At 45.4% G+C, this 25,620-nt stretch overlaps 1 protein-coding gene across 2 annotated transcripts in view; it reads left to right on the top strand.

The window, feature by feature from the left end:
* DNAH7 (dynein axonemal heavy chain 7) overlaps positions 1–25,620 on the top strand; it is a 129,826-nt gene that overhangs the window by 95,905 nt on the left and 8,301 nt on the right. For both annotated transcript variants that reach the window (XM_060281450.1, XM_060281453.1), the window contains 9 exons: positions 1,519–1,854; positions 3,901–4,027; positions 5,750–5,944; positions 6,708–6,800; positions 13,488–13,664; positions 18,727–18,888; positions 19,636–19,836; positions 22,658–22,819; positions 25,055–25,240. In XM_060281450.1, the coding sequence (XP_060137433.1) occupies positions 1,519–1,854; positions 3,901–4,027; positions 5,750–5,944; positions 6,708–6,800; positions 13,488–13,664; positions 18,727–18,888; positions 19,636–19,836; positions 22,658–22,819; positions 25,055–25,240 (1,639 nt within the window). The remainder of the gene's footprint in view (positions 1–1,518; positions 1,855–3,900; positions 4,028–5,749; positions 5,945–6,707; positions 6,801–13,487; positions 13,665–18,726; positions 18,889–19,635; positions 19,837–22,657; positions 22,820–25,054; positions 25,241–25,620) is intronic.

Below are 25,620 nucleotides of genomic sequence, written 5' to 3'. Positions count from 1 at the left end.
AGTTAAAGCTGTTGCAAAAGTTATTTGCAGAATATGGCTTATACAAATGATGCTTTATTGCAGAAAGACTGCAGACACATGGCCTTTTTTATCACTGTGAAATGGGTGTGCCATCACTATCTTGTGATGAGATTGATACTGCTTTTAAAAATTGTTTGTTTAGGCAAGTCTACCCAGACATGTAAATTTATTAGAACTTTTTTTTTTGCAGTGTTGATTTTATCTATATTTTGATTTATTATGTCTCCTTGTTTTTTTAAAGTCTGTTGATCTCATGAATATTTTACATTTTATGGAAACTACCTGGTGGGTTTTTAAAAATCTAATTATTGAGAGAGAGAGTGTGTGTGTGTGTTTAAACCAGTGATTTTTTTCTGGGGGTACGCAGGGGTATGCATACCCCTAAACATTTGCGAATCTTTGCACTTTTGTCCATTTATTGTATTTATTTTTCCTGATTTGAACTATAAAATGGTGATTTTCTTGAGTCAAAATGAGAGTACCCCTAAAATGGTTTTTTTTTAAGAAAAAAAGCAATGGTTTAAATAAGGATAGATAGATAGATAGATAGACAGAATTGTCTGTGAGCAAAGAGAGTTTTGGAAAGTGTTCCCCATTTCCCTTTGCCTCCACTCAGAACAAAATAAAGAAAAGGGGATTATTTATACCCCCCCCCCCGGTAAAACCGAGGGGGGGAACGACAGGATCCTTTTTCCTTTTATTTTTTGGGGGGAAATAGGAAAATGTTATCCGAAGCAAATGGAATTCCGGTTTGTCTATCGGGACTCTTTTTAGCCTGTTCTTAATACAGTAGTTTTAAATGACAATTTATCTGATGGGGGGGGGGGTTGTGGAATTACAGTCCAGAAGACATTCCTGCCGAAAGAAGAAAATGCAATCCACATAGCATCCAAAGCCACTTCTTTAAAAAGTAATCTCTATAATAAAAGAATAAACCTACGATTAAGTACTTGTCTGCCCCCATATCAGCAGACTAACGATGACTCATGTCAGGCACTTGAAATTGAATTGGAGGTGCTTTCATATAAAGTTTATTTTTTGTTGCTTTGTTTTCTAGCTCCCAAGAGAGATGCCCCCCTCCCACCACAAAGTTTGCACTTCCTCCCATCTTTTGATAGTTTGGGGGCAAGCTATTTTAGTTGCCTTCTACTCCAAAAAATAAAAATAAAATATGATTTAACTGGTTTCATTATGAAATGCAGCCTGCTATAGCAATTCGTGGGCCAAACTAGACATTGGATGGGATTCAGCTAAGTTGTTGCACCTGTAGAACGAGGTCCGCTCAGGTAGCAAGACTTTTCCCACTCTGCTCAAAAGGGTTGAGGGAACCCCCAAAACAAGTTAGAGGAGGTGTGGAGGGTGAGTGGAGGAAGCCTAATTATGCAGGCCAGGGGTGCCAACTTGAATAAAATATTGGGGGGGGGTTAAGCCCCACCCCGTATAATCAATCACATGACGCGGACCTTCGTAACAGAATAATTTGGGTTTTTATTACAGACAGTTGAAAGAAATAGAGGACAAAATTTTAGAAGTTCTTTCATCTTCCGAAGGAAATATTTTAGAGGACGAAACTGCTATCAAGATATTGTCTTCTTCTAAGGCTTTGGCTAATGAAATTTCAGAGAAGCAAGCTATAGCAGAAGCAACTGAAAAGAAGATAGATGCCACTCGAATGGGCTACCGCCCCATTGCAGTTCATTCGTCGATTCTGTTTTTTTCAATTGCTGATCTTGCCAATATTGAACCCATGTACCAGTATTCCCTAACCTGGTTCATCAACCTTTTCATCATGTCCATAGATAATTCTGTGAAGTCAGAAATTTTACAAGACAGGTATGTGAAATCCTTGTATGCTTTAATTTTACCTTTCACATTTATTCAGGTTCTGGCACAACCTTATTACTTATTAGCTGCAGGCAATTAAGTCTTATCTTACCTTGAAAAAATCAGGATACAAACCAAAATTAAGTATGCCCATTGATTTCAGGGGGATGATGCATGTGCTTAACTTTTCCATTGAAAGCAGTGGGATTTAGAAGTTTGTTTATTACTGTATTGTGGGGGGAAACAGCTGTTGTAGACAAACCTAACATACATGGAAATTCAAAGTATTGGGGACAAAATATTCAGTGTTTTGAAAGAACTAAGATGCCCCCCCCCTTTAAGAACCATGCAAGAACATTACCTGGTACATCCTAGGTAACAAGTATGGAAGTGATTGGAAAACTCATAGTCTTCAAAACAGGATAATGCCCCACACAGTTTTCTTCCTTTATTAAATTCAATATATGGAATAAATGTCAAATCAGGCTGTAAACAACAAAGCTTGAGAAAACTGGGCAAGGCTAGCTTGACTAATTTTGGTACCTTCTGTTAATTTGACATTGCATTTAAGTTGACTTCACGGGAAACTCATTAAAAAAATAATGCACTGTGCAAATTGAGTTCAGTGTCAGATTTTATGTGATATTCATTTATAGCTTGAGAACGATAAATAATAGACGAGAGCTTGGAAGTTCAGGTTGCAGCTCCCCCCATGTTGTGCTTTCTGGGTGCTTTGCTTGTTTTATGCCCTGTTGTTTTGCCAGCCATTTGGAGCTCCATCATTTAACATTTTGCTCTGTTGACACTTGAGGCGGGCCAGCTGTGCTGCTGGTGACGGCAACGAGATAAGGGTGCTGTTGTAATAATCAGGGACACTGCTTGGGTTGTTTTGCAAAGGCACAGAGGGATTTCCGAGGATGCAATAACAGGAGAAGAATGCCCACACCTGTCTTCAGGTGAAGGCTGCACAACCCTTTTGGCAATGCTCTGCATGTCATTTCCAGAATATGAGATAGCATCCTTCTCCTGCTCATTGCAGTAAATACCCATCTATGGAGAGAGAAGGAGATTTGGGGAGGCGGAGAGATGTATGCCTTGGGGTAATTTTGTCCCTAGTCAACTGAACTGGGCAGCTAGGTGGGTTCAAGCAAGAATATAGGATTGACCCTTGTTCTTCTAGGTGTACCATAACACACTCCTTCTGTCTTTGCACCTTCGGATGGCCATGTCTTGGGTTGGCTACTGATTCCCTCAGGAGGAGGTGATGGATTCTCCTTCCTTGGAGGTTTTTAAGCAGAGGTTAGATGGCCATCTGTCATGGATGCTTTAGTTGAGATTCCTGCATTCCAGGGGGCTGGGCTGGAGGACTCTCAAAGTCCCTTCCAACTCTACAATTCTGTGAATAGCTCAAAGATTGAGATTCGGTTCCAGAATCGTCCTTTGATGCCCTCTCTGTGTTATAATCCTGACCTTAAGTCTTCCTGAACCTTCAGACATGGTCATGATTCCACTGGTTGACTACGCTCACTCTGCATCCACATACCAATGATTTAGGGGTCATTTGTGAAATTTCTAACATAAAGAATGTGCTGTGGCTCTTAGCAACATAACGCAAGCAGTGGATCTTGCAGGAGCAAGAATTTGCTGAGTGTGTGCAGCCCTATGGAGGCTGGATAGAGGTTAAAAAGAAAGGAAGCCTACAGTTGTGAAGCAGGGAAAACGGGATGTGATACAAAAGGGCATGCATGTGACCTTCTGATGTGTAAAGAACACAGCTTTTCCTATGCTGTATTTCCTTGTGTGTCAGCAAGAGGCAAAAACGCTGCTTGTATTTCACGGCTAATGCACTCCACGAAACCTTTGCAAAAGGCTGACAAGTGTTTTGTGTTTTGCGTTAGTCAGGAGGCGAGGCTAAAACAGACTGCCTACGAGATCCAGCAGCAGCACACCCGTAACTGAAATCTAAGCGGTTTGTAATTGAGTTTATTCAGTGGCTGGTTGCAAAGTGAGATTCATTTGGGTTTCCCCAACCTTCTCTCTTTTTCTCTCTTGCAGGCTGAGGATCCTCAAAGACCATTTCACTTACTCCCTATATGTCAACATCTGCCGTTCTCTCTTTGAAAAGGACAAGCTGCTCTTCTCCTTCTGCCTGAACGTGAACCTCTTGAAGCATGATAAAATGGTTAGTGCCACTAGGCAAATGACTCTGTATGGTGCCCCACATACACCATAAATCTGCTAATCTGTTGGCGGGTCCGCAAATGCCTCTTCCATTCTGCTCCATCTCCTCTCCTTCGTGGGAACATCCTACTAACATCACCATGCGGTCAGATCTGGCGGCCTGGAGGCAAGCGGGTCCCCAAGCAGACAACTGAGGTTGGGCAGCTCAGTGCAATTGTTCAGACCAGGGCCAGCCCCCATGTTTGAGAGGCATGGCCTTTCCTGAAGCTGGTGAGATTGGGATCAGCTTGTCCTCTGGTCAATAGGAAGTGGACAGGGACGCCTGTTAAAATTGTTCTTTGACTGGGATGTGGTACATAGCCCTGTTGGCTACTGATTCCCTCAGGAGGTGGTGGATTCTCCTTCCTTGTTGATTCCTGGTATAGCATGCATTTTCCCTGCTGTTTACATGTATAGGGTTTGGCAGCTTTCCCCAGTTGGCTCTGGGACAGCTGGAGGAAGAGCCAAGCAGTAACCTAGTAGCTTACACTAGGGGAGGCCTTACGGGATAGTGACTGCCACCCTGCCATTGCAGAGCTGATCCACAAAGTTAGCATGGCAGAGGTGTTCATGTGCGGGAGGTTTTTTGTTTTGAGCAGGAACTTGGGGGAACTGAGTTCCTTTACCTTTTAAACAATTAAATAATTATTATTTTTCTGTCTGGCGGGGCTGGAATGGATATACACCCAACGCCTGAGCCAAAAAACCCCACCTATATCTGCAATCAATAAAGTTGTGGCAATTTCTAATGCAGATCATTTGCTTGAGTTTATTAATCACATCTTACATTTAGCCACTGCCTGGGATGGGGGCACTGCGACTGGGCCCGCAACAGACAGACAGACAGACAGACAGACAAGCAAACAGACTTCATGGTGTGCCCCCCTCCACTTTTTTCCGGAAAAAACAGCACTGGGTGACTTGGTAAATGTCAGCTCCAGACTTTGGGTGATCTGTAGGCAACATGCATTTCATTGCCTTGGAGATGCAGGAGACGCTGTGGCCTAAACCACTGAGCCTCTTGGGCTTGCTGATCAGAAGGTCGACAGTTTGAATCCCCGTGACAGGGTGAGCTCCTGTTGCTCTGACCCAGCTCTTGCCAACCTAGCAGTTCAAAAGCACGCCAGTGCAAGTAGATAAATAGGTACCGCTGTGGTGGGAAGGTAAACAGAGTTTCCGTGTGCTCTGGTTTCTGTCATGGTGTTCCGTTGCGCCAGAAGCGGTTTAGTCCTGCTGGCCACATGACCCGGAAAGCTGTCTGTGGACAAACGCCGGCTCCCTCGGCGTGAAAGTGAGATGAGTGCTGCAACCCCATAGTCACCTTTGACTGGACTTAACCATCCAGGGGTCCTTTACCTTTTACCTTTCATTGCCACCCCCCCCCCATTTTCTGTTCTTTTGCCCTTGTGGCTCCCGTTCCCGAACTCAATTGGCTACATTGCCCAGAAGGAAGTCAAGGAGTAAAGGCTGCTACCCTGCCTCATTGCTTCCAGGTTTGCAGAGGGCAAGAGTACAGGCTGCAATCCAAACAGGAAAGTGAAGGTTCAGGGGGCTATGAGGGTCAGCAACGGGCCCCTTACTGGTGATGTGGCTCTCGAGGCATGGGTGTCCCTAATGCCGACCTGTTCGCTCAAGTTCCCAAGTCCTTAACACTGCATGTTCATTTTGTCTTAATTCACTGCAGATTGATGAGTCCGAGTGGAAGTTTTTGCTCACGGGAGGCATCGGCCTGGACAATCCCTACTCTAACCCTTGCCCTTGGCTTCCCACGAAATCGTGGGATGAAGTCTGCCGCCTTGATGACTTGCCAGCTTTTAGAACCATTCGGAAGGAATTTATGCGCTTGAAGGACGGGTGGAAAAACGTCTATGACAGTTTGGTTTGTTTCCCACCTTCACTTAACCCTTATTACTAGCTGCTAGCTGCTCAGAACAAATATTGACTGTGCCGTTGTTGTTGTTGTTGTTGTTGTTGTTGTTGTTGTTGTTGTATATCCTGTCAAAGGAAGATGTATCTTTTGAAATAACCAGGAATGCGGGGGTGAGCCGTTTGCAAGTTTCATAAGCAGATGGGTTTAGATGATACATCTTGGAGGGAAGAGAACATTACTACAAGTAATATTGTTCCCTTAAAAAAAAGTTCCTTCAGAAATGTACATTCCAGTAAATTTTTATTTTTCTGCATTCAATTGTATTGCTATGAATTTGTGGGGGCAGGTTCTCCTAAAGATGGGGAACAGCTAGAAGAAGAAACACTGAGGGAGAGAGAGGGCTAGCAGATTCACTGTCTCTGGACAGCATTCCTCCACTTAGCCCAAGGTCAAGAAGAGCTGAGAAAGTGGCAGAACAGAAAGCACAGAGGGTACAAACTCAGATTACAAGATGTAGGAGTGTTGTAGGTTAATAGGGACGGAAGGGTGTGTGAGCCTTAATCGGGAGCACTGCCATTTCTAGGACACATGTTTTTTATTCTCTCGCTGTGATTATTAAAGTTTCTAATTGGTAAGAAGACTCATTTTCCTTTGTTCTGCTTATCTACTGCCATGAGGGGGAGGAGGCCTGACAGCAGAATTCTGCATGAACTGCAGTTCCGGAGATCAAGGACAAGAGAAGCCAATCATAGTGTTTGTGTTTTGCTTGCAGGAACCTCATCACGAGGCATTTCCTGAGGAGTGGCAAGATAAAATGGGGGAGTTCCAAAGGATGCTCATCATTCGCTGCTTAAGACCTGACAAAGTAAGTGTGGTCAACTCATGCGCCAGGACACTGGTGCAGGCAGAGTCAGAAGTTTTGAAGGTCCTGTTGCATGTGTGACACAATCATGTTAGTTTCATCTGCCTTCAGATAGGGTTTCCATATTTCAAGAAGTAAAAATCCGGACACAAAAAGTTGTTGAGCTTTCTTGGGGAAAATTTCAAAAAATCCAGACATTTTGCTGATTTCTTGAAATTCTCCCCTGGATGCTAATTCTGTCATTGGTATCCTGGCAAGATCCGGATGTATGGCTACCCCACCTTAAGACATGGGTTGTGATATTGTGATGCAACACCCCATGCGCGCACACACGCACACAATTGTCCGCTTGCCGCCTCTATTGTAGCCTGTGCTAAAATGTGGTCCACTATAGTGAGTCCTGCCATAGTTTTTAGACAAAAGGTGGGGGGGGGGCAGGGGGCAGGGGTAATGAACACTAAGTTTGCCAGGTTCCTCTTGCTTAAAAAGTACCAAACTGGCAGGGTTAAATCCATCACTTTTTCAATCTTTTGTCTCTTTGGCTGGCACTTCCATTACACACTTTTAGGTGCCAGGCAAAAATGTTCCTCTTTAACCAGGCCTTTAGCTGATTGACATCCAATGCCCTCTTAAAATGTGTTGGGGAGAGAGGGGTTATTGGGTTGTTCTTGTTCTTGTTTTTATTATGTGATTTTATATTGTGAACACCTGCGTGTATAGGGCAGTATACAAATGTAATTAATAATGATACATTCCACTTGCCCTTGCCCACCTCATTTCAAAATTACGGAAGCTGACTTTAATGTGCAGAGTTGTCTGAAATGTCTTATTCTGAGCTACTGCTGCCTCACCCTTACAGATAAGTATGTGACAAATGGTCTTCTGATTTATTTTTCTGTTTGGTACAACTTGAAGGTTAGTCTTGCAATATGCTAAAAATAGAAACTACATGACATGATTACAGCAGTGAAAGTGGGCAGCCTGCCAGCTGCTCTTAAGTAAGGCCTCAGGTATGTAGGAGTGCTGGAATTCATATGCTGTCTTTGATCTGCAGGAGCAAAGTTAGCAAAGCTTTGGATCGTTGGCAGTGGGAGATGACCTGGTGAAATTAACAGGCAAAACTAACTTAGGTCCATTAATTTCAGTGGGTCTCCTCTGAGTAGGACATAGCTGGATGCCACACTTTATTGCCCTCCACTCTGAAGGGATATCTGCCGCACTGTAAAGATGAAAAGAAAGTGATGTGAGGTTTGTAAGTTTGCTTTGCATTGCCTTATCCCCCAATACAGCAAGTTCACCGATTAAAGGGACCCCTGACCATTAGGTCCAGTCGCGAACGACTCTGGGGTTACAGCGCTCATCTTGCTTTACTGGCCGAGGGAGCCGGCGTACAGCTTCCGGGTCATGTGGCCAGCATGACTAAGCCGCTTCTGGTGAAACCAGAGCAGCGCACGGAAACGCCGTTTATCTTCCCGCCAGAGCGGTACCTATTTATCTACTTGCACTTTAACGTGCTTTCGAACTGCTAGGTGGGCACCAATGGTATACAAAATGTTGCCGCCTGTTACTTTGGACCAGTTGTTCCAGTGGCAAGATTTTTTCCAACCCTTCCCCACCTGAGTTAGGGGTCAGAGCCCTTTACTGCTGAATTGGAGCCAATGGCAATCTTAAACCTCAGCTTTAAGAAGCGGTGTTTTCTCCTACAATACCTAATAAAAAGACTTATGGTTTTTAAGACAAAGGTTACTCTAAACTTTTTTTTTCATTTCATTATAAATCATTTCCCATTTTTTTAACCTCCTTACATTTCCACCACATATGATTGAACGTACCCTCTGTTTCTTTACATTTCCAACTCTTATTAGATCTTGTTCTATATATTTTTGCTAATTTAACCGGGGTTAGATACCACTGGTACATCATAGTTATATAATTCAGTAGAGTACATGGAGTAAATTTCATATCTGACTTCCAAAGCCTTTCCCAATCCGTCACCGATATATATTATGTCCCACATCTTTCACCCATTTTATCACAACACGTTTGACCTGTTCCTCATTGGTGTCCACCTCCAAGAGCAGGTTGTACGTTTTTGACAGGAACCCGCTTGGTATTTCAAATCGTTTTCACCTTGGGCAATTGTTAGGCCAGAGAACCCCTTTGGGTCTTACCAGGGATCGTGATCTGGCTCCCAACCCTCCAACTCTATTAAGCAGAAGAAACACTTTGCCAGGTCAGGTTCATTTGCTCCTGGACAGTGGAGCAAGCCAGCCCTGGCCATCTGAATGAGGAGAGCAGAACAGCACATTGAAGACATTGGCAGGGAAGCCAAGCGCAAGCCCTTTCCATAAAAATCCCCCCTTTGTCTCCTCTCTCTACCCCTCCCCGCCCCCTGGGATCCCTCTTTTAGGGAAAGAAGGAAGCTTTTTCAGTCTTTATGGTTCGACATCCGGGAGGCAGAAGTCCTTGCTAATCTACTTCAAGTCACCCAGAGATCCAGCAGCAGATCCCCATTTTATCTTCTGCCCACTCCTGACCTATAGGGTTTGTAATAGCTAGAAAATAAAACCTCTAGGATTTGTAATAGCTACAAGATAAAACCACAGTATGATGCTGGATTTGGGGCAGGCGGGCGAGCAACAGAGCGTAGCTTAAATCCTTTTCATCCTTAATCTGCAAGGATACTGTCAAAAAGAGACAAGCAAAAACGCTATTGAGATGAGAAGAGAATTTTCTCTTTGGGGATTAAAGTACTTTTGCTCACTTAAAATAAAAAGCTTAAAACATTATTTAGGTTATAGTTTTCTGCATACTTATGTGGAGTAAGTCCCACTAAACTCAGTAGCACTTACTATGAATATGGATATTTGTCCTACAAGGTGGTTTTCTTTTTCGTTTAATTCAGTAGATTTACATTTTCAGGAGTAAACTTGCAGTTCTCTTTAAAAGGCCAGGATCATGCACAGGTTCTCTTTTTTATTTTTTTAAATATATCTTTATTGCACTTTCTTTCAAAAAATATACAAAAAAATAAGGAAAAAAGATAACAACGAAAAAGGAACATATACAAATCAATAACAATTGTAAAATCTATACATCAAATAACTATACTAAACATCAAAAAAGAAAAAAGAAGTCTAAAGAAAGAATAATTACAAAATAGAAAAAAAAAATCTACCAACCCTCCACCCCCTCCACGCTGTGCTGACTTCCAGCCTTTTCTCTATATCAGTTTCTGTAACCAAATTCCTTTGTATACCTATTTGCATGTTTCATTTTATTTTTATTTACTTTGCATGAGTCCTTCCTCTGTCCGCTAAGAGATCAGCTTTCTCCACAAAATTTGCTATATATTATTGGAACATTTTCCAATCTTTATCAATTTTCTGTTCTGATATCCCCTTAATTTCCCCTGTTTTCCTCACCCAATTTTGATATTTTATCAATTTGATTTGCCAATCTTCTATACTAGGTATTAAATCACTTTTCCAATTTTTAGCGATAAGAAGTCTGGCAGCTGCGGTTGCATACATTACTACACATCTATCCTTTTCCTTAATTTCATCACTTAGCATTCCTAACAGAACTATTTCAGGGTCTTTCTTGAAAGAGTATTTAAGCATTTTCTTCAATTCTATATAGATCTTCTCCCAAAATTTCTTAATTATTTTGCAGTGCCACCAAATATGTATAAATGTTCCCGTCTCTTCATGGCACCTCCAGCATGTATATATATACATATGGCCTATACTAGGGTGTAGCTCAAATTAAATCCTACTCTGTTCAGTGAGACTTACTGTTAGAGCATTGGTGAGACTGACTGTACACATGTTTACCTGGAACCAAGTCTCATTGACTTCCAGCTGGACCCATTTTCTGATAAGCAGGCTTGATACTGTGTGCGCGTGCACACACACACACACACACACACACACACACACCCTTTCAGTTAACAGGGCATGCAGATATCTTCTAAACTGGGTACTAGTTCAGTCTGCAATCCTCAACCCACTTGCCTGGGAAATCATAGCAATTTACTTCTGAGTCAGCACATATAGGATTGTGCTGTTCGTCACCTTTATTGGCTACCGTCCTAGCAACCTTTTAATACCAAAATATTACATACATATTCAGTTCTGTGACTTTAACGGTCTCTTTGCACCCCGAGTTTATGCACTTTGTAAATCAGAAGTAAGTTCTGCTGACTCTTGAGCTTATTGGTACTTATTCTCAGCCTGGGAATGTTGTATGGCGGGGTTTCCTAAACTTGGGTCTCCACCGGTTTTTGGACTACAATTCCCATCATCCCTGACCATTGATGCTGCTAGCTAGGATGATGGGAGTTGCAGTCCCAAAACATCTGGAGACCTACCGTGTTTCCCCTTTTTTAAGACACCGTCTTATAACTTTTTTTCCTCAAAAAAACACACGGTGTCTTATTTTCAGGGGATGTCTTATTGTTATTATGTTTTTATGGTATCTATGGTTCCGGGCGGTGGGGCGGCAGGCCTCCTCAGCCGGGCCATGAAGAGGCCAGGCCGCTGGCTAGGCGCTCCGCCCGGCGATGCCTTTGTCTCGGTTTTTAAATTCTTTCTTCTATTTCCCCCCTGCCAACCGCTCCAAGGTTCCTGCTACTTTATTTTGGGGGGGGGGTGTTTCACATGAGGATGAGCAGGGCTGAGGGATCCCGCCCGGCCTTAGACAGGCCACCCGCGCACCAGCCGAGCTTGGCGAGGCGGAAGCCCTCCGGGGAATGTGGGGCCCGGGCAAGGTGGCACTGAGAGCCCCCACGGCCGCGCAGCCATCGCCCTTGTTGCCTTATCCTTTCAAGCCTCTCGCTCAAAACGAGGCGCTCACTGCACTTTGAAGGAGCCGCGCGCCCACGGCTCATGCAGCAAGGGCCCTCTCGACTCCTTCCCAGGCACCCCTTTCCCCTCTTCCTTGCCGGTTCCGGGCGGTGGGGCGGCAGGCAGGAAGAGGCCAGGTCGCTGGCTCTGTGCTGCGGAGCGCTCCGCCCGATCGGGGCTGCGGAGCGCTCCGCCCGATCGGGGCTGCGGAGCGCTCCGCCCGATCGGGGCTGCGGAGCGCTCCGCCCGATCGGGGCTGCGGAGCGCTCCGCCCGATCGGGGCTGCGGAGCGCTCCGCCCGATCGGCGCTGCGGAGCGCTCCGCTCTGCCGCTGCTGGTTCTGGGCGCCGGGGCGGCAGGCCTCCTCGCCGGGCGCTCTGGCGGCGCAGAAGGGGCCAGCAGCGCTCCCGCCGTGTGTCGCCCCGGTGGTGCGGAAGGGCCTGCGGGCCTCCCGTCACCACTCTGCCTTGGGCCATGCAGCCCATGACACTCCGGCGTCGCGGAAGGGGCCAGCAGCGCTCCCGCCGCCGTCCATCATTCCAGTGGTGCAGCCCACAGGGGCGAGCAGCGGCCTCACCTCTGCCTGGCCCGGCAGCAGCAGCAGGAACAGCGGGAGGACAAGGACGACGCTGCTGCTGGGTCCCGCTGCCTCAAGGCGAGCGGCGCTGCTGCGCGGAGGTATGGCTTATTTTCAGGGGGTGTTTAATCTGCACAAATGCTTAAAAAGCCTGCTATGGCTTACTTTCTGACTACGAATTAAAAAGGGGGAAACACGGTAAGTTTGGGAAGCCCTGGTGCATGGCATTCAAACCTTACCATTAAACCGGCACATGTCTACTCAGAGGTAAACCCCAGTGAGTTCAATGGCACTTACTTCCTGGATAAATGTGTGTAGGATTGCAGCTTCGATGTGTTTTATAAGTGATATGCTATTATAGGCTTCCTCAAACTCAGCCTACAACTCCCATGATCCCTAGCTAGCAGGACCTGTGGTCAGGGATGATGGGAATTGTAGTTTCAAAACATCTGGAAGGCTGAGTTTGAGGAAGCCTGTGCCTACAATACAGTATGGAGGTAACAGTACAGGCCTGCTTTGAAGGGGTGTTGTAGAGAGTTGTGAGGGAACTTATGTGAAGCTCTTTGAACACATGTTGTATAAATGCTAGGCAGTGATATCTTTATTTATTTATGGGACACAATATCTGGCATCTCGAATAGCAGCCTCACAGAAATCAAGAAGCCAAACTGAGCAGGATGTAACCACCACCCATCAGTTGACAAGTAGGGGTTAAATCCTACTCAAAACCAGTTCCCTGGGGGGGACTAGGCCTGCACAACTTTTGCAGGATTGAAGAATCATGGTTTCAGAGTTGGCCTTGTGGATTTCCCCCACCCTGTGCTAGAATGACAGAGTGCTTTAATCCACTTTAATTGAGGAAACCTAATTTTCAGTGTGTGCTTGAATACAGTAGCTCCTGCAAAATACTAACAGTCTAGAAGCCTTCTTGGAAGTTTACAGAATGGTGCCCCTCTTTCTTCTGCCTTGCTATTTTATTCCTTTTCCAGTGTAAAACATCAACTTCTTTTCTTTATTTTTAACATTCATAAAAGGGTGAAAAGATAAAAGATACCCTTTTGAGTATCTCGTCTACAAGTACGAGATGACTGACGTATGTTTGTATTAAACGGCTGGCTGTGAATAATCAAATAATCATCGCTGGAGAGTTCATTACAAATGCATGAGCTTATTTTGACTCTCATCTTAACACGTATCGTTGCTCAAAACCATATCTTTGAATTTAAAGGTGACCTTCTTTCCTTTCTCTCTTCCTTGATTTTTCAGATTATTCCAATGGTGCAGGAGTTTATCATTGGCAACTTGGGGCGTATGTTTATCGAACCACCTCCTTTCGACTTGTCCAAAGCATTTGGCGACAGTCATTGCTGTGCCCCGTTGATTTTTGTGTTGTCTCCTGGTGCAGACCCTATGGCCGCTCTTCTCAAGTTTGCAGATGATCAGGTGCGTTGAGGACCATTACAATGGCACTCTTTGGAGGTGCAAGGTTGTAAAGCAGGGTTACCCTTTCTCTTTTTTTTAAAAAAAAATATTTACAGTATTTTTATCAATAGAAATTTAAAGTAAATTTTTTTGTATAATTTTGTGAGATTCTCTGAATCTTGTGACTCCCCCCATCCCCTACAGGGGTCCTTATTACAATAATCAAAACTACATATCAATACGTTCGCCACTATTTTCATTTTTCCAAATTGTCCATAACCTTCGTGACTTTACAAGTGATTCTTATAGTCCAGCTAAAGTTTTGATTTGCTTACAATGGTCTCCTAAGTAAATTATAAATTTCCCCCCATTCCTTTTTAAAGTCCTTATCTTCTTGGTTCCTGAGTCTCCCAGTTAAAGGTAAAGGTATACCTGACTATTAGGTCCAGTCGCGGACGACTCTGGGGTTGCCGCGCTCATTTCGCTTTATTGGCCGAGGGAGCCGGCGTACAGCTTCTGGGTCATGTGGCCAGCATGACTAAGCCGCTTCTGGCGAAACCAGAGCAGCGCACGGAAACGCCGTTTACCTTCCCGCCGGAGCGGTACCTATTTATCTACCTGCAGTTTGACGTGCTTTCGAGCTGCTAGGTTGGCAGGAGCAGGGACCGAGCAACGGGAGCTCACCCCATCACAGGGATTTGAACCGCCGACCTCCTGATTGGCAAGCCCTAGGCTCTGTGGTTTAACCCACAGCACCACCCGCGTCTCCCAGTTAGTTTTGCCATTTTGGCATAGTCCAGCAGTTTGGATTGGCATTCTTCCCTCGGTGTTATTGCTTCTTTCCATTTTGGGGCTAGTAGCATCCATGCAGGGACCCAGGTGGCACTGTGGTTAAACCACTGAGCCTAGGGCTTGCTGATCAGAAGGTCGGCGGTTCGAATCCCTGTGACGGTTAAAATTGTTAGTAGGATTGGAATATCACTTGTAGCTTAAGTCTGGATTCTGGACATAATGGAAGAGGTAAAGGATTTGGAGGATCATAAAAGGATCATAAAAGATGTGGGAGGAAAGGATTAATAACAGGACCCACAAAGGGGTAGGATAGAAGTCCAGAAGATTCCTTGGAATCTTGTTTTTATTATTTATGTTTGATATATCCCTGTAAAATTTTAAGTTGAAAAACCAAATAAATAATAATTTTAAAGGGTGTATTTTAATCTTGCAGTACATACTATGGATTTTTTTTTAAAAAAATGTATATATCCTGTTTTGTAACTTAATTGCTCGGTTATCATTGGTTGCAGAATGGTTATAGTAAATATAATGGTTATAGTAAATATATTGTTTGTGCTCAAAGTCTACTTGAAGATGAAAAATTCTAACATTTAGAATTTCATCTTCAGAAGAAAAGAAGGGATGCCATGAGGTAGTGAGCAAGTGTTTCTGGGTGGGGCCCCTCAGGCAGGTGGGAAGAATTAGTCCCCAAAGTGGGAGCATGTGATGGAGCTGGATGGCTGCCAGCTCCCCCCCCCCAGTTCCTATCAATCTTTGAGTTAACCTGCTGGGGGAGGGAGAGAACATGCCATGTTTTAGACTTGCTGTTTGATGGTGGCAGAGAAGCAGCCAAGAAAGCCTGATCACCTGTTCAGTGCCTGCGTGTGATTGATTAGTAGCTTGGAGGGAGGACTCAGGAAAGCGACCCCCCTCCTTGACAGTAGCAGCACCTCATTCAACACCTGGCCAAAGCATGGTGCTGACAGCGCCTTGGTTTCAGGTTTGATCCCTGTATGGGACAGTTGCGTATTCCTGCATTGCAGGGGGTTGGACGAGATGATCGTCAGGGTCCCTTCCAACTCTACTGTTCTGCTGAGTGGAGCCCTAAACATCTGCTCCAAATTCCTGCCTCAATGGCCACCACTGGTCCAGCGCCCCCAGGCTCCTCCATTCACCTCAGTGGAAGGAGCGTGCGTACAAAACCATGGGCCTCCTTCCCCATTGCCGTGAATTTGGGAACCCCTAAAACTTTTTGGATTAGGGAAGCTCCATGTGTGCGTTGGAGCACCTGCTGGAAGCGAAAGGCTTTGCTACTCACACGTAGGCGTAAGGAAGGACTCATTGTGGGCTTAAACCTCTGCAGAGTTATCAATCTTCTCTTTCATATGTATTCAGGCCAAGGACACGGCCCCTTGCTCATCTCCAAATGTCAGGGCAGTTTTGCCTGTAATTGTTAATCTCCCTAGACTTGGGCTTACCCAGAGAGACACCCAAATACAGTGGAACCTCGGTTTATGAACACCTCGGTTTATGAATTTTCAGTTTATGAACACCGTGGACCCATCTGGAACGGATTAATTCATTTTCCATTACTTTCAATGGGAAAGTTCGCTTCAGTTTATGAACGCTTCAGTTTATGAACAGACTTCCGGAACCAATTACACCCATGCTTCAGTTTATGAACACTTCAGTTTATGTACTCCACGGACCCATCTGGAACGGATTAATCCACTTTCCATTACTTCCAATGGGAAAGTTCGCTTCAGTTTATGAACACTTCAGTTTAAGTACCCCGCGGACCGTCTGGAACGGATTAATCCACTTTCCATTACTTTCAATGGGAAAGTTCGCTTCAGTTTATGAACGCTTCAGTTTATGAACAGACTTCCGGAACCAATTGTGTTCATAAACCGAGGTACCACTGTAGATGCACTTGGTGGATGTGCATTGTCCTGACCTAATGGGTGTTCCATCACCTGCTGCAGGAGATAGGCATCTCCTTGTACTTGCGTGGCTCTTCTGTGGGGGTGTTGATAATCACTGTGGCAGAACTGTTTTTCAGGTTTGCACATCTCGCTCTCTGCAGGGTGGTGCTCTACTTTTGATGGCCTCATATCCTGCCCCCTCAGTGCCCTCCCTTATCTCGCTTCCATTTTTGTTTCCTGGGGAAGAAACCAGGAGCCCGTCACGCATACCAGCTTTCCACATCAAATGTACAATTGTCCCTGTTCCACCTGTGTTATTTTTATAAATGAATTGGAATCAGAAGAATCTTTATTTGCATCAGCCGCTAGCCATAGCAATAAAATAAAATAAAATGCACTGAAGATAGAGATAAAAACTTAACTATAGAAAATACATTTTTGGGGGTTTACAATCACCAATCATCAAATAATAGATGTTTTTCTAATTGCCCCCGCTACAAACCTTGCAGTTTTTGCTGTCACCTTGATCTGCTAAAGGGAAGAACACAGTAGCAATGGCTGAGCAACCCGGCATGGACAATGATAGAGGGGTAATAACCTCACTCCTCAAATCCTTATAAAGAGTGCAAGCCAGAAGCACATGAGCCACTGACTCAATACTGCCATCTCCACAGGGACATAACTGTTTTCCCAGTGGAATTTTTTGTTATGCTGTAAATGCATTTCTGAATTGACACAGAGAAATTAAGTTTTATTGTGTTGTTGTTGTTGTTGTTGTGTGAATGGCAAGGAGGGGAGTGCAAGCAGCTCATGGGATGGGGGCTGCCACTCTTCTGCCCCCCCCCCCAATGCTCTAGCTGTGAGCATTTCACAGAAATGGTCCCTCCATGTGGACTCGACCCAGCTACAAGGTGGCCTTGTGCTCCTGTGATCGTACAAGAGCTGTGACTTATGTGAACTGGGCCATAGCTGTTGCTAATGTGCTCCCCTCTCCACATTATGGTACATGGAGCATGTACGGAACATGGTACATTCACAGCAAAAGGATGGGTTGAAAGTTCAAAGAAGGAGAGCCATCACTCTCACCTGCCTGCCTCACTGCTCACTGCTCTCAGGACCAGGTTTGAAGGGTCCCTTGGCACGGTATCCTGCAGGCCACCCTGGAATGCCCTGCAAAGCCTTAAAAACACACCCGCTCGTGCGCAATCCTGTGTATTCCAAAGTAAGCTTCATTGGGGCTTACCCAACAAAATCACCCTCTTTATACAAGGACTTGAGCGATGGAACTTGCCCTTCCTTTCCTCCCCCTGTGAACCCCGCCAATCTATTCTTGGATCCCCACCCCCAACCCTCCAGAGAAGTTTTAGGGGAGGAGAACTTCCGTTGAGCACCAGGAATTCCTTGCTCAAATGGGATGACTTCAAAATATACAACCCATTGAGTTCAATCAAGCTTGTTCCAAGGCCAGTGGGTTTAGGATTGCATCTTTAACCTGTTAATCCTAAATGCACGTACGAGGGACTAAGCCCTGCTGGATGTCATAGGATTTGTATCTGAATAATCATGCGTAGTGGTGCATATCTACTTAGGCACAATCGTATTTTCCCGTGTATAACAACCCCCCCTCCTGTGTATAAGATGACCCCTGTTTTTTGGGACTCCAAATCAAGGAAATGGGAGATTGCCCAGAGTTGTTGAGCTTTTTGGAGGGGTATTGCTGACAATCACTCACCCACCTGACCCCCGCTGCCAATCGCATGCCTCATCAAAGCCACCAATCGCCTGCCCGCTTGCTGCCGCCGCCAATCGCCAGCAGGCCTCGCCGCAGCCACCAATCACCCGCCCAATTGCCGCTGACAATCTCCTGCTCACGGCTGTCACCAATCGCCCCCCCCACTACCCGTGTATAAGACGACCCCCAATTTATAACATTTCTTTATAATTAAAAAAATGTCAAAAAATACAATAAGTTCCATTGGGTTTGGTGGGGTTTACCCCTGGGTAAGTGGCTATTGTGTTGTAGCACAAGTCTCTAAATTGGCACATTAGCAGGACTGACATTGTTTGTGTTGCGGGGTGCGTTCCTTTCAGCAGAGCATAACCTCCCCCCACTACTGCTGAGGTTAAGGCTTGATATGAAAGGTTCACGTTGGGTGGAAAGGACTTGGAGAATCTTATCAGCAACCCCGACAACTCAATAAACAAAAAGAAATGAGAGAGACTTTCATGTGATGTTTGATGAATACGGAGCCTTCTACTTGACGGGCTGACATCACTTCGTTCAGCGAGACTCTCTTCATCAACTATGGAATTGGCGCCGTTCTTGTGTTAGGGCGACAGTATTCTTTCCTGCCCCTCACTCCCTGAATGTTTTGTATGTGCAGGGCTTTGGGGCTTCGAAGTTGACCTCTTTGTCGCTGGGCCAAGGCCAAGGCCCCATCGCTATGCGCATGATCGAGAAGGCGGTGAAGGAAGGAACATGGGCAGTCCTGCAGAACTGCCACCTGGCAACATCGTGGATGCCGACCCTGGAAAAAGTCTGCGAGGTAGCAAATGCTGTCAGTAGTCACTACGACACCTGAAGTTAACCTTTCAGTACCAATGGGATGCTAGGGCTCCTGGGTGCCTGCAGGAACCTCTCCTGGGGGCAGGCGGGCAAGGGAGGGAGCAGGCTGGTTTGTCACATACAAAAAATAAATAAATAAGGAGAACGGTGCTTGCCTGTTTTGCCACATATCTTATGTTCTACAAGTACTGGAAACTTACTTTTTGATTTCAGGCGAAATCTGGGAATCTGGGGGCTGTGGTTCACTTGGAGGGGGTATTTGCCATTCCGAACATTCACTTATAGAGGTGTGCATGTGAAGACACACAGGCACGCATGCACACACACTTTTGGGGTATGCAAGCATGTGCTGGTTCTCTTTATAGAGGTGGCGAACTATTGCCTGCAAATGAGCATATGTGCTGGTTCATCCCCTCTCTTGGGACAAATAGGGCAGCCATGTTATGCTGGGGAGCTCCACATCCACAATAGAGCGCCTGTGTCTGGAACGGGAGACCCAGCTTAGAGAACCGTTCGACCCTATAAGAGATTCCAAACGTGTTGAAATCAGAACGAGCTTAGCACAATCACTGATCAAGAGGTTTCACAATTTCCCTTTGTAAAACTCACACAGAGGCCAGGGTGTGTTTGAAAGATGCAGAGGCTGTTGTGAGAAAGGTTTTGACGCCTCTGAAACCTCAGCTTCCATCCTCACAGAGTCCTTACACAGAATATTTTCCCCTTCTAGGAACTAAATCCGGACACAACGCACCCTGATTTCCGTCTTTGGCTCACGAGTTACCCATCACCCAACTTCCCTGTTTCTGTGCTCCAGAATGGAGTGAAGATGACCAACGAGGCCCCAAAAGGCTTGCGGGCGAACGTGATCCGTTCCTATCTGATGGACCCCATCTCCGACCCAGAGTTTTTTAACAGCTGCAAAAGGCCTGTTAGTACCTTCCTTATTAACTTGGTTTCCTCCTCCTCCTCCTTCTCGTAAAGCAGCTGAAACAGACCCTGGCGGTTGTATTTTGTGTTTGCTGGTTTAAAACCCGCCAAGCGAAATAGCCCTCCTTCTCTGCGCTGAAGTCGGCAGTTGATTACCAGCTCCCGGGATGCAGTAATAGAGGATTTTATTAAAATTTTATTTTTATTTTACCACCAAGCTTCATTCCGTCTCCGCCAAGCTTTGGCGGTGGTGCTATTAATAATATAGCTTCCCATTTAAAAAGTCAGGAGGAAGTAGTTTTCGTGACACAAATCTGCAAGGCAGGGGAGAAATTCCTGTTGCAAAAGAATAGCTGAGCCGTGCACTGCTGAGAATCAAATCTTTAATCGCAGGCATTAAAATGCTGGCTCCATAGAACTGGGGGAGCTAAAATGGCCGTATGGGTTGATGGATGGCGCTCATAAACACTTCTTTTAGAATAACGGCTCAAACTAGGGAGCCACCTGCTGTTTTCATAATTAGGTTTCGGAGAGCGGATGTGCTTGACCCAAGATAATTTCCATGATAGGTGTCGTAATTAAGAACCGGAGACGGTTGTGCTTAAACCGAGGCTATGATCCTTTTCTGCTTTCCTGGCAATTAAAAAAAAACAAATCCCTAAAACTTTTTAGATTTGGTGGTGATGGGGGGGGGGGGAGAAACCTCACCCAGATCGTTGCTTTTGAGCAGGAAGAGAAGGAGCAAGATGGCGTTTTAGCATGGTAATGTTGTTGTGCCCTAGTTGGCCCGAAAGGAAGGCATTGTGTGGCGTTTTCCAAAGCCCCAAAGCTTTTATTTGGGCCCAGTCTTTCTCTGAGCACCTCTGATATCACCCAATGACCTGCTGCAATTCACCAAAGTATCCTGGGAGATCTGGATTGAATGATTGGCTTAAAATGGTCCTGTGGCTCTGCTTTCTTCTGGACAGATTTTAGGGGCAGCTGCACACTGTAGACTTCCTTTCTACAGATTGGGGGCAGGCGGATAGCGGCAACGTTGTGCGTGTGATGCCGTGATGTGTGTGTGAGCATCATGCCTCCTTCCCTAAACCAAACAGAAGCTTCCTGGGCATAGGGTAGGAGGCACCAGGTCTCTGACAGGAGGCTGGAGCCCTCCTGCCTCCTTCCCAAAGCCGGATGGACATTGAGAAGGTGGCGGGAGGGCTCTTGGACCCCGTCAGAGCACCGTGCCTCCCTCCCTAAACAGGGCAGAAACTTCCCGGGCTTTGGCATCAGGGGAACATTTAGGGGACTAGCCTAGTCCCCCTAGCCTACTGGCTGCATGTTGTTGTTGGAAACTGTCTTTGAGAAATGGTACTTATGACGTAGATAGTTCTGTATGGACTAGGATGTTGGGTCTGCCCATTTGCTATGTGAAATGACTGAGACTGCTGGTTAATATATTTTGCATTTGCTATATTTTTGTACAACAGCAACATCATAAAGATGCTCAAACTACACAAGGCAGCAGATGGGTCTGTTTCAACCTGGGCCAGCCACAATTATATAGGACTGGTTTTTACAGCTAGAAAAGGCATGCCAGAGAGGTGTGCTAAGCCTCCCTCCACCCACCCATGGCTTACCTCCACATAGCTGCCAAGTCTCCTGCTGAAAAATGCAGGATCAGCAGCGGCGCGACACCGGAAGTCGCTTCTACACATGTCCGGACATGCGTAGAAGCGACTTCCGGTGCCGCTCTGCCTGATTTTCGGTGCCCAGGCATGGGCGGGGCTGCACTGGAAGTCACTTCTACGCATGTCCGGACATGCATAGAAGCGACTTCCGGTACCGGGGTATTTACGGGATTTTTTCCAATCCGGGCTGCCAGCGGGAAACGGTTTAAAATACGGAGGTTTCCCGCGAAAAACAGGAAACTTGGCAGCTATGCCTCCGGGTATTACTTTTCCTCAGCTAGACACCACTACTCAGTGAGTTGAGAGCCAGTGTAGTATAGTGGTTAGAACACCTGGGTGGCCGTGGTTCAAATCCCCGCTTGGCTATGAAGCTCACTGGGTGACCTTGGGCCAATCACAGTCTCTCAGCCTAACCTACCTCGCAGGGTTGTTTTGGGATGACAGGGGGAGGAACTATGTACACCACCTTGAGCTCCTTGGAGGAAAGGGTAATAATAATAATTAATAATAATAATTTTATTATTTGTATCCTGCCCATCTGGCTGGGTTTCCCTAGCCACTCTGGGTGGCTTACAGCATATCTAAAAACATTTAAAAAGCTGGGATATAAATGTAATAACATTTTTTTTAATAAAAAAAACTCCAACTAAGTTGTTGCGCAAATGGAATGACCTCACATGTGCCACAGAACTTCCCTCCCTCCCCAAATTTCCTCTGGAGGGTTGGGGAAACCCCCAGAGCAGATTATTTTTAGGGTGGCTGCAATGGGCATTCAGGGGGAGGAGAGAGAAGGGAAGTCCCATTGGGCAAAGCAGAAGTCAATTTGTTCAAGCAAAGACATTCTTGAACACAACCCAGAGAATGGGCTGAAATTCATGGTGAAGATCTGACGTAGGTATGGCCATCTAAACTTCCCAAATTTTGTGCAGCGCATTGTGGGGAGGGGCTACCCAAAAAGGACCTGATCTCAGCTTTTACTTAATCTCCTTTGAGAAAGTGACTGGTATAAGGACATGAGTAATAAAAGTAAATAATAACGGACTATCTTTTGGTCATACAGCTGAGAATCATGAAGAAGAAGAAAGTTCTCAATAAATCGGATGTTGTCGCCCCAACCCCCGTTGTTATTATTATTTTTTACTATTTTAGAGTGAGTTCAAGAAGCTTTTGTATGGCCTCTGTTTCTTTCACGCGTTGGTCCAAGAGAGGCGAAAATTCGGACCCCTGGGCTGGAATATTCCTTACGAGTTCAATGAGACCGACCTCCGGATCAGCGTGCAGCAACTGAATATGTTCCTCAATCAATACGAGGTACTGCAAAGATCAGAAGGGTTTACCAGCTTTATAAATAAGCCTCCATATTGCTAGCCTGCAAAAATGTTTACTAGCCTGCTGGGGGGCAGGCAAAAGAGGGCTCTGAAGCTCTGTGGATCCTGTGGACCATAGGAGAGGAGTGGGCTTCCCTCCTCTAACAGCCCACTTGGTTTCTTTGCTGGGTGTACGGGAGAGACGTGTGGATTTATTTTGCATGCGCGTGAATTTCAGTGGATGGGGGAGATAACTCACCAGTACTACTCTGGGAACTTATTGCTGCCCACTGACATGATTAAATCCCATAATATCCCTGAAATGAGGACAAACCCTGTCTTAGCGAGTATAGCTCAGTTGGTAGAGCACGAGACTCTTAATCTCAGGGTCGTAGGATCGAGCTCCACATTGGGCAAAAGTTTCCTGTACTGGTTGGACCAGATAACCTTCCAACTCTACAATTCTGAGAATTTTTGAAACACCATTCTGGGGGTTACAATATTGCAGCTGGCAACCACATGTCGCAATGATAGCTGGTCGGATTTTCTTTTCTTTCATTTAGTACTTGAGCTTTACATCACCCTTCCTTCTAGCAGGGCCCATGCAAAAACTGCCTTCTTGACCATTGGAGTCCCCATTCATCTCATCCACTCAGTCTGACAGAGCCTGTCTTTGCCTGAACAGGAAGTCCCTAAGTCACTGAGAGTTTGAAACCCATCAGTTCCCCTCACCTGGTTTATTTCCCTGGTCAGTCAAAGCCATTCCCAGGCTGTGGCCACTGTTGTACAACATTGGTGTATCTCAGCCTTCTCAGTAGTGGCGCCCGTCCTTTGCAACGCCCTCCCATCAGATGTCAAGGAAATAAACAACTACAGTGGTACCTCGGGTTACAAACACCTCGGGTTTCAAACACTTCAGGTTACAGACTCCGCTAACCCGGAAGTAGTACCTGGTTAAGAACTTTACCTCAGGATGAGAACAGAAATTGCGCGCCGGTGGCATGGCGGCAGCAGGAGGCCCCATTAGCTAAAGTGGTACCTCAGGTTAAGAACGGTTTCAGGTTAAGAACGGACCACCGGAACGAATTAAGTTTGTAACCAGAGGTACCACTGTATCTGACTTTTAGAAGACATCTGAAGGCAGCCCTGTTTAGGGAAGTTTTTATGTTTGATCTTTTATCGTGTTTTTAATATTCTGTTGGGAACCGCCCAGAATGGCTGGGGAAACCCAGCCAAATGGGCAGGGTATGAATAATAAATTGTTGTTGTTATTGGCCCGATAACCTGCAGCTGCTCTATTCTTGACTTTTTTAAAAGTTCTTCCCAACTTCATCAACACGTGACCAGGGTCCGGCCTTACATTTTTATAACAAGAAAGCAGTCAACAAGGGTTAAAGCGACAGCAATGCACCATTTGCACTGTGCCGTCCTTGGTGTTTTCCTCCATGCCCTAGAAATAGCCCAAATGGCACCTCTGTCTTTCTGACCTGTGGACCAAAAACAAACCCCTGCATTGCAATAAGAACTAATAATAATAATAATAATAATAATAATAATAATAATAATAATTTATTATTTATACCCCGCCCATCCATTACTTTCAATGGGAAAGTTTGCTTCAGGTTAAGTACACTTCAGGTTAAGTATGGACTTCCAGAACCAATTACACTCATACTTCGGGTTAAGTACGCTTCAGGTTGAGTACTCCGCGGACCCGTCTGGAGCAGATTAATCCACTTTCCATTACTTTCAATGAGAAAGTTCGCTTCAGGTTAAGTACGCTTCAGGTTAAGTACTCCACAGACCGTCTGGAAAGGATTAATCCACTTTCCATTACTTTCAATTGGAAAGTTCGCTTCAGGTTAAGTACGCTTCAGGTTAAGTACAAACCTCCGGAACCAATTGTGTTTGTAAACCGAGGTACCACTGTACCTGCATACACATTGTATAATAAAGCAGAATATACAAAACAGAATATATATAAAAAGGTACATACCCGATATTTTTCAACAGAATGTGTAAGTAAGATTCATGCTAAGAATCAGTGCTCACTAGATAGTGTAGCTGCTGGTACTTGCAACACAAGGGCATAGGACGTACCTGTGGAGCATTTTTGCTTAGACAAGCACGCAATGCGTTGAGCTGTGAACTTTTCTTCTGTTAACAAAACTCGCTAGCAGTTGCTGCGTTGGGAGAGTAGGGAGGAGTCACAGATGAGCTTTTGCTTTGTACGTTTCAGGAGTTGCCTTTTGATGCGATCCGCTACATGACGGGTGAATGCAATTATGGAGGCCGGGTCACCGATGACTGGGACCGGCGGACGCTGCGCAGTATTTTGAACAAGTTCTACAACCCTGTCATTGTTACGAATCCTGATTACAAGTTTGATTCCAGCGGCCTTTATTATGCTCCTTCTGAAGGAGAGGTAAGCACCTTAGTGGGGCACGATTCAGCAGGACATTCCCCTGCTTGAGCCCTGCTCAAAGAAGAGCAAGAGCTTAGAGGAGGAATCAAAATGCTAATCTTATTCTGAAACAGTGGCAAGAAATCTGGGCGAGCTCTACAGTGCAGAGCAGGAATGGGAGATGAATTAAATTTGCTTCTATTTTAAGGGGAGACTTCCTAATTCACACATCTGGTCCCGGTCACAAACCAAAACACAGGTGCTCTTCTGAATTTTGCAATGCAGTTCTCCAACCAACCAGTGTGTGCAACAATGAATATCCCACAAATTCTTGTGCTCAGATCCTGCTTGTGGGTTTTCTATGGGCTCTGGCCCAATCCAGCAAAAAACGCTTTGTATTA

This window comes from Zootoca vivipara, chromosome 1 (genome assembly GCF_963506605.1).
Source record: "Zootoca vivipara chromosome 1, rZooViv1.1, whole genome shotgun sequence".
NCBI lineage: Eukaryota > Metazoa > Chordata > Lepidosauria > Squamata > Lacertidae > Zootoca > Zootoca vivipara.
This window is presented reverse-complemented; position numbering and strand designations above follow the sequence as displayed.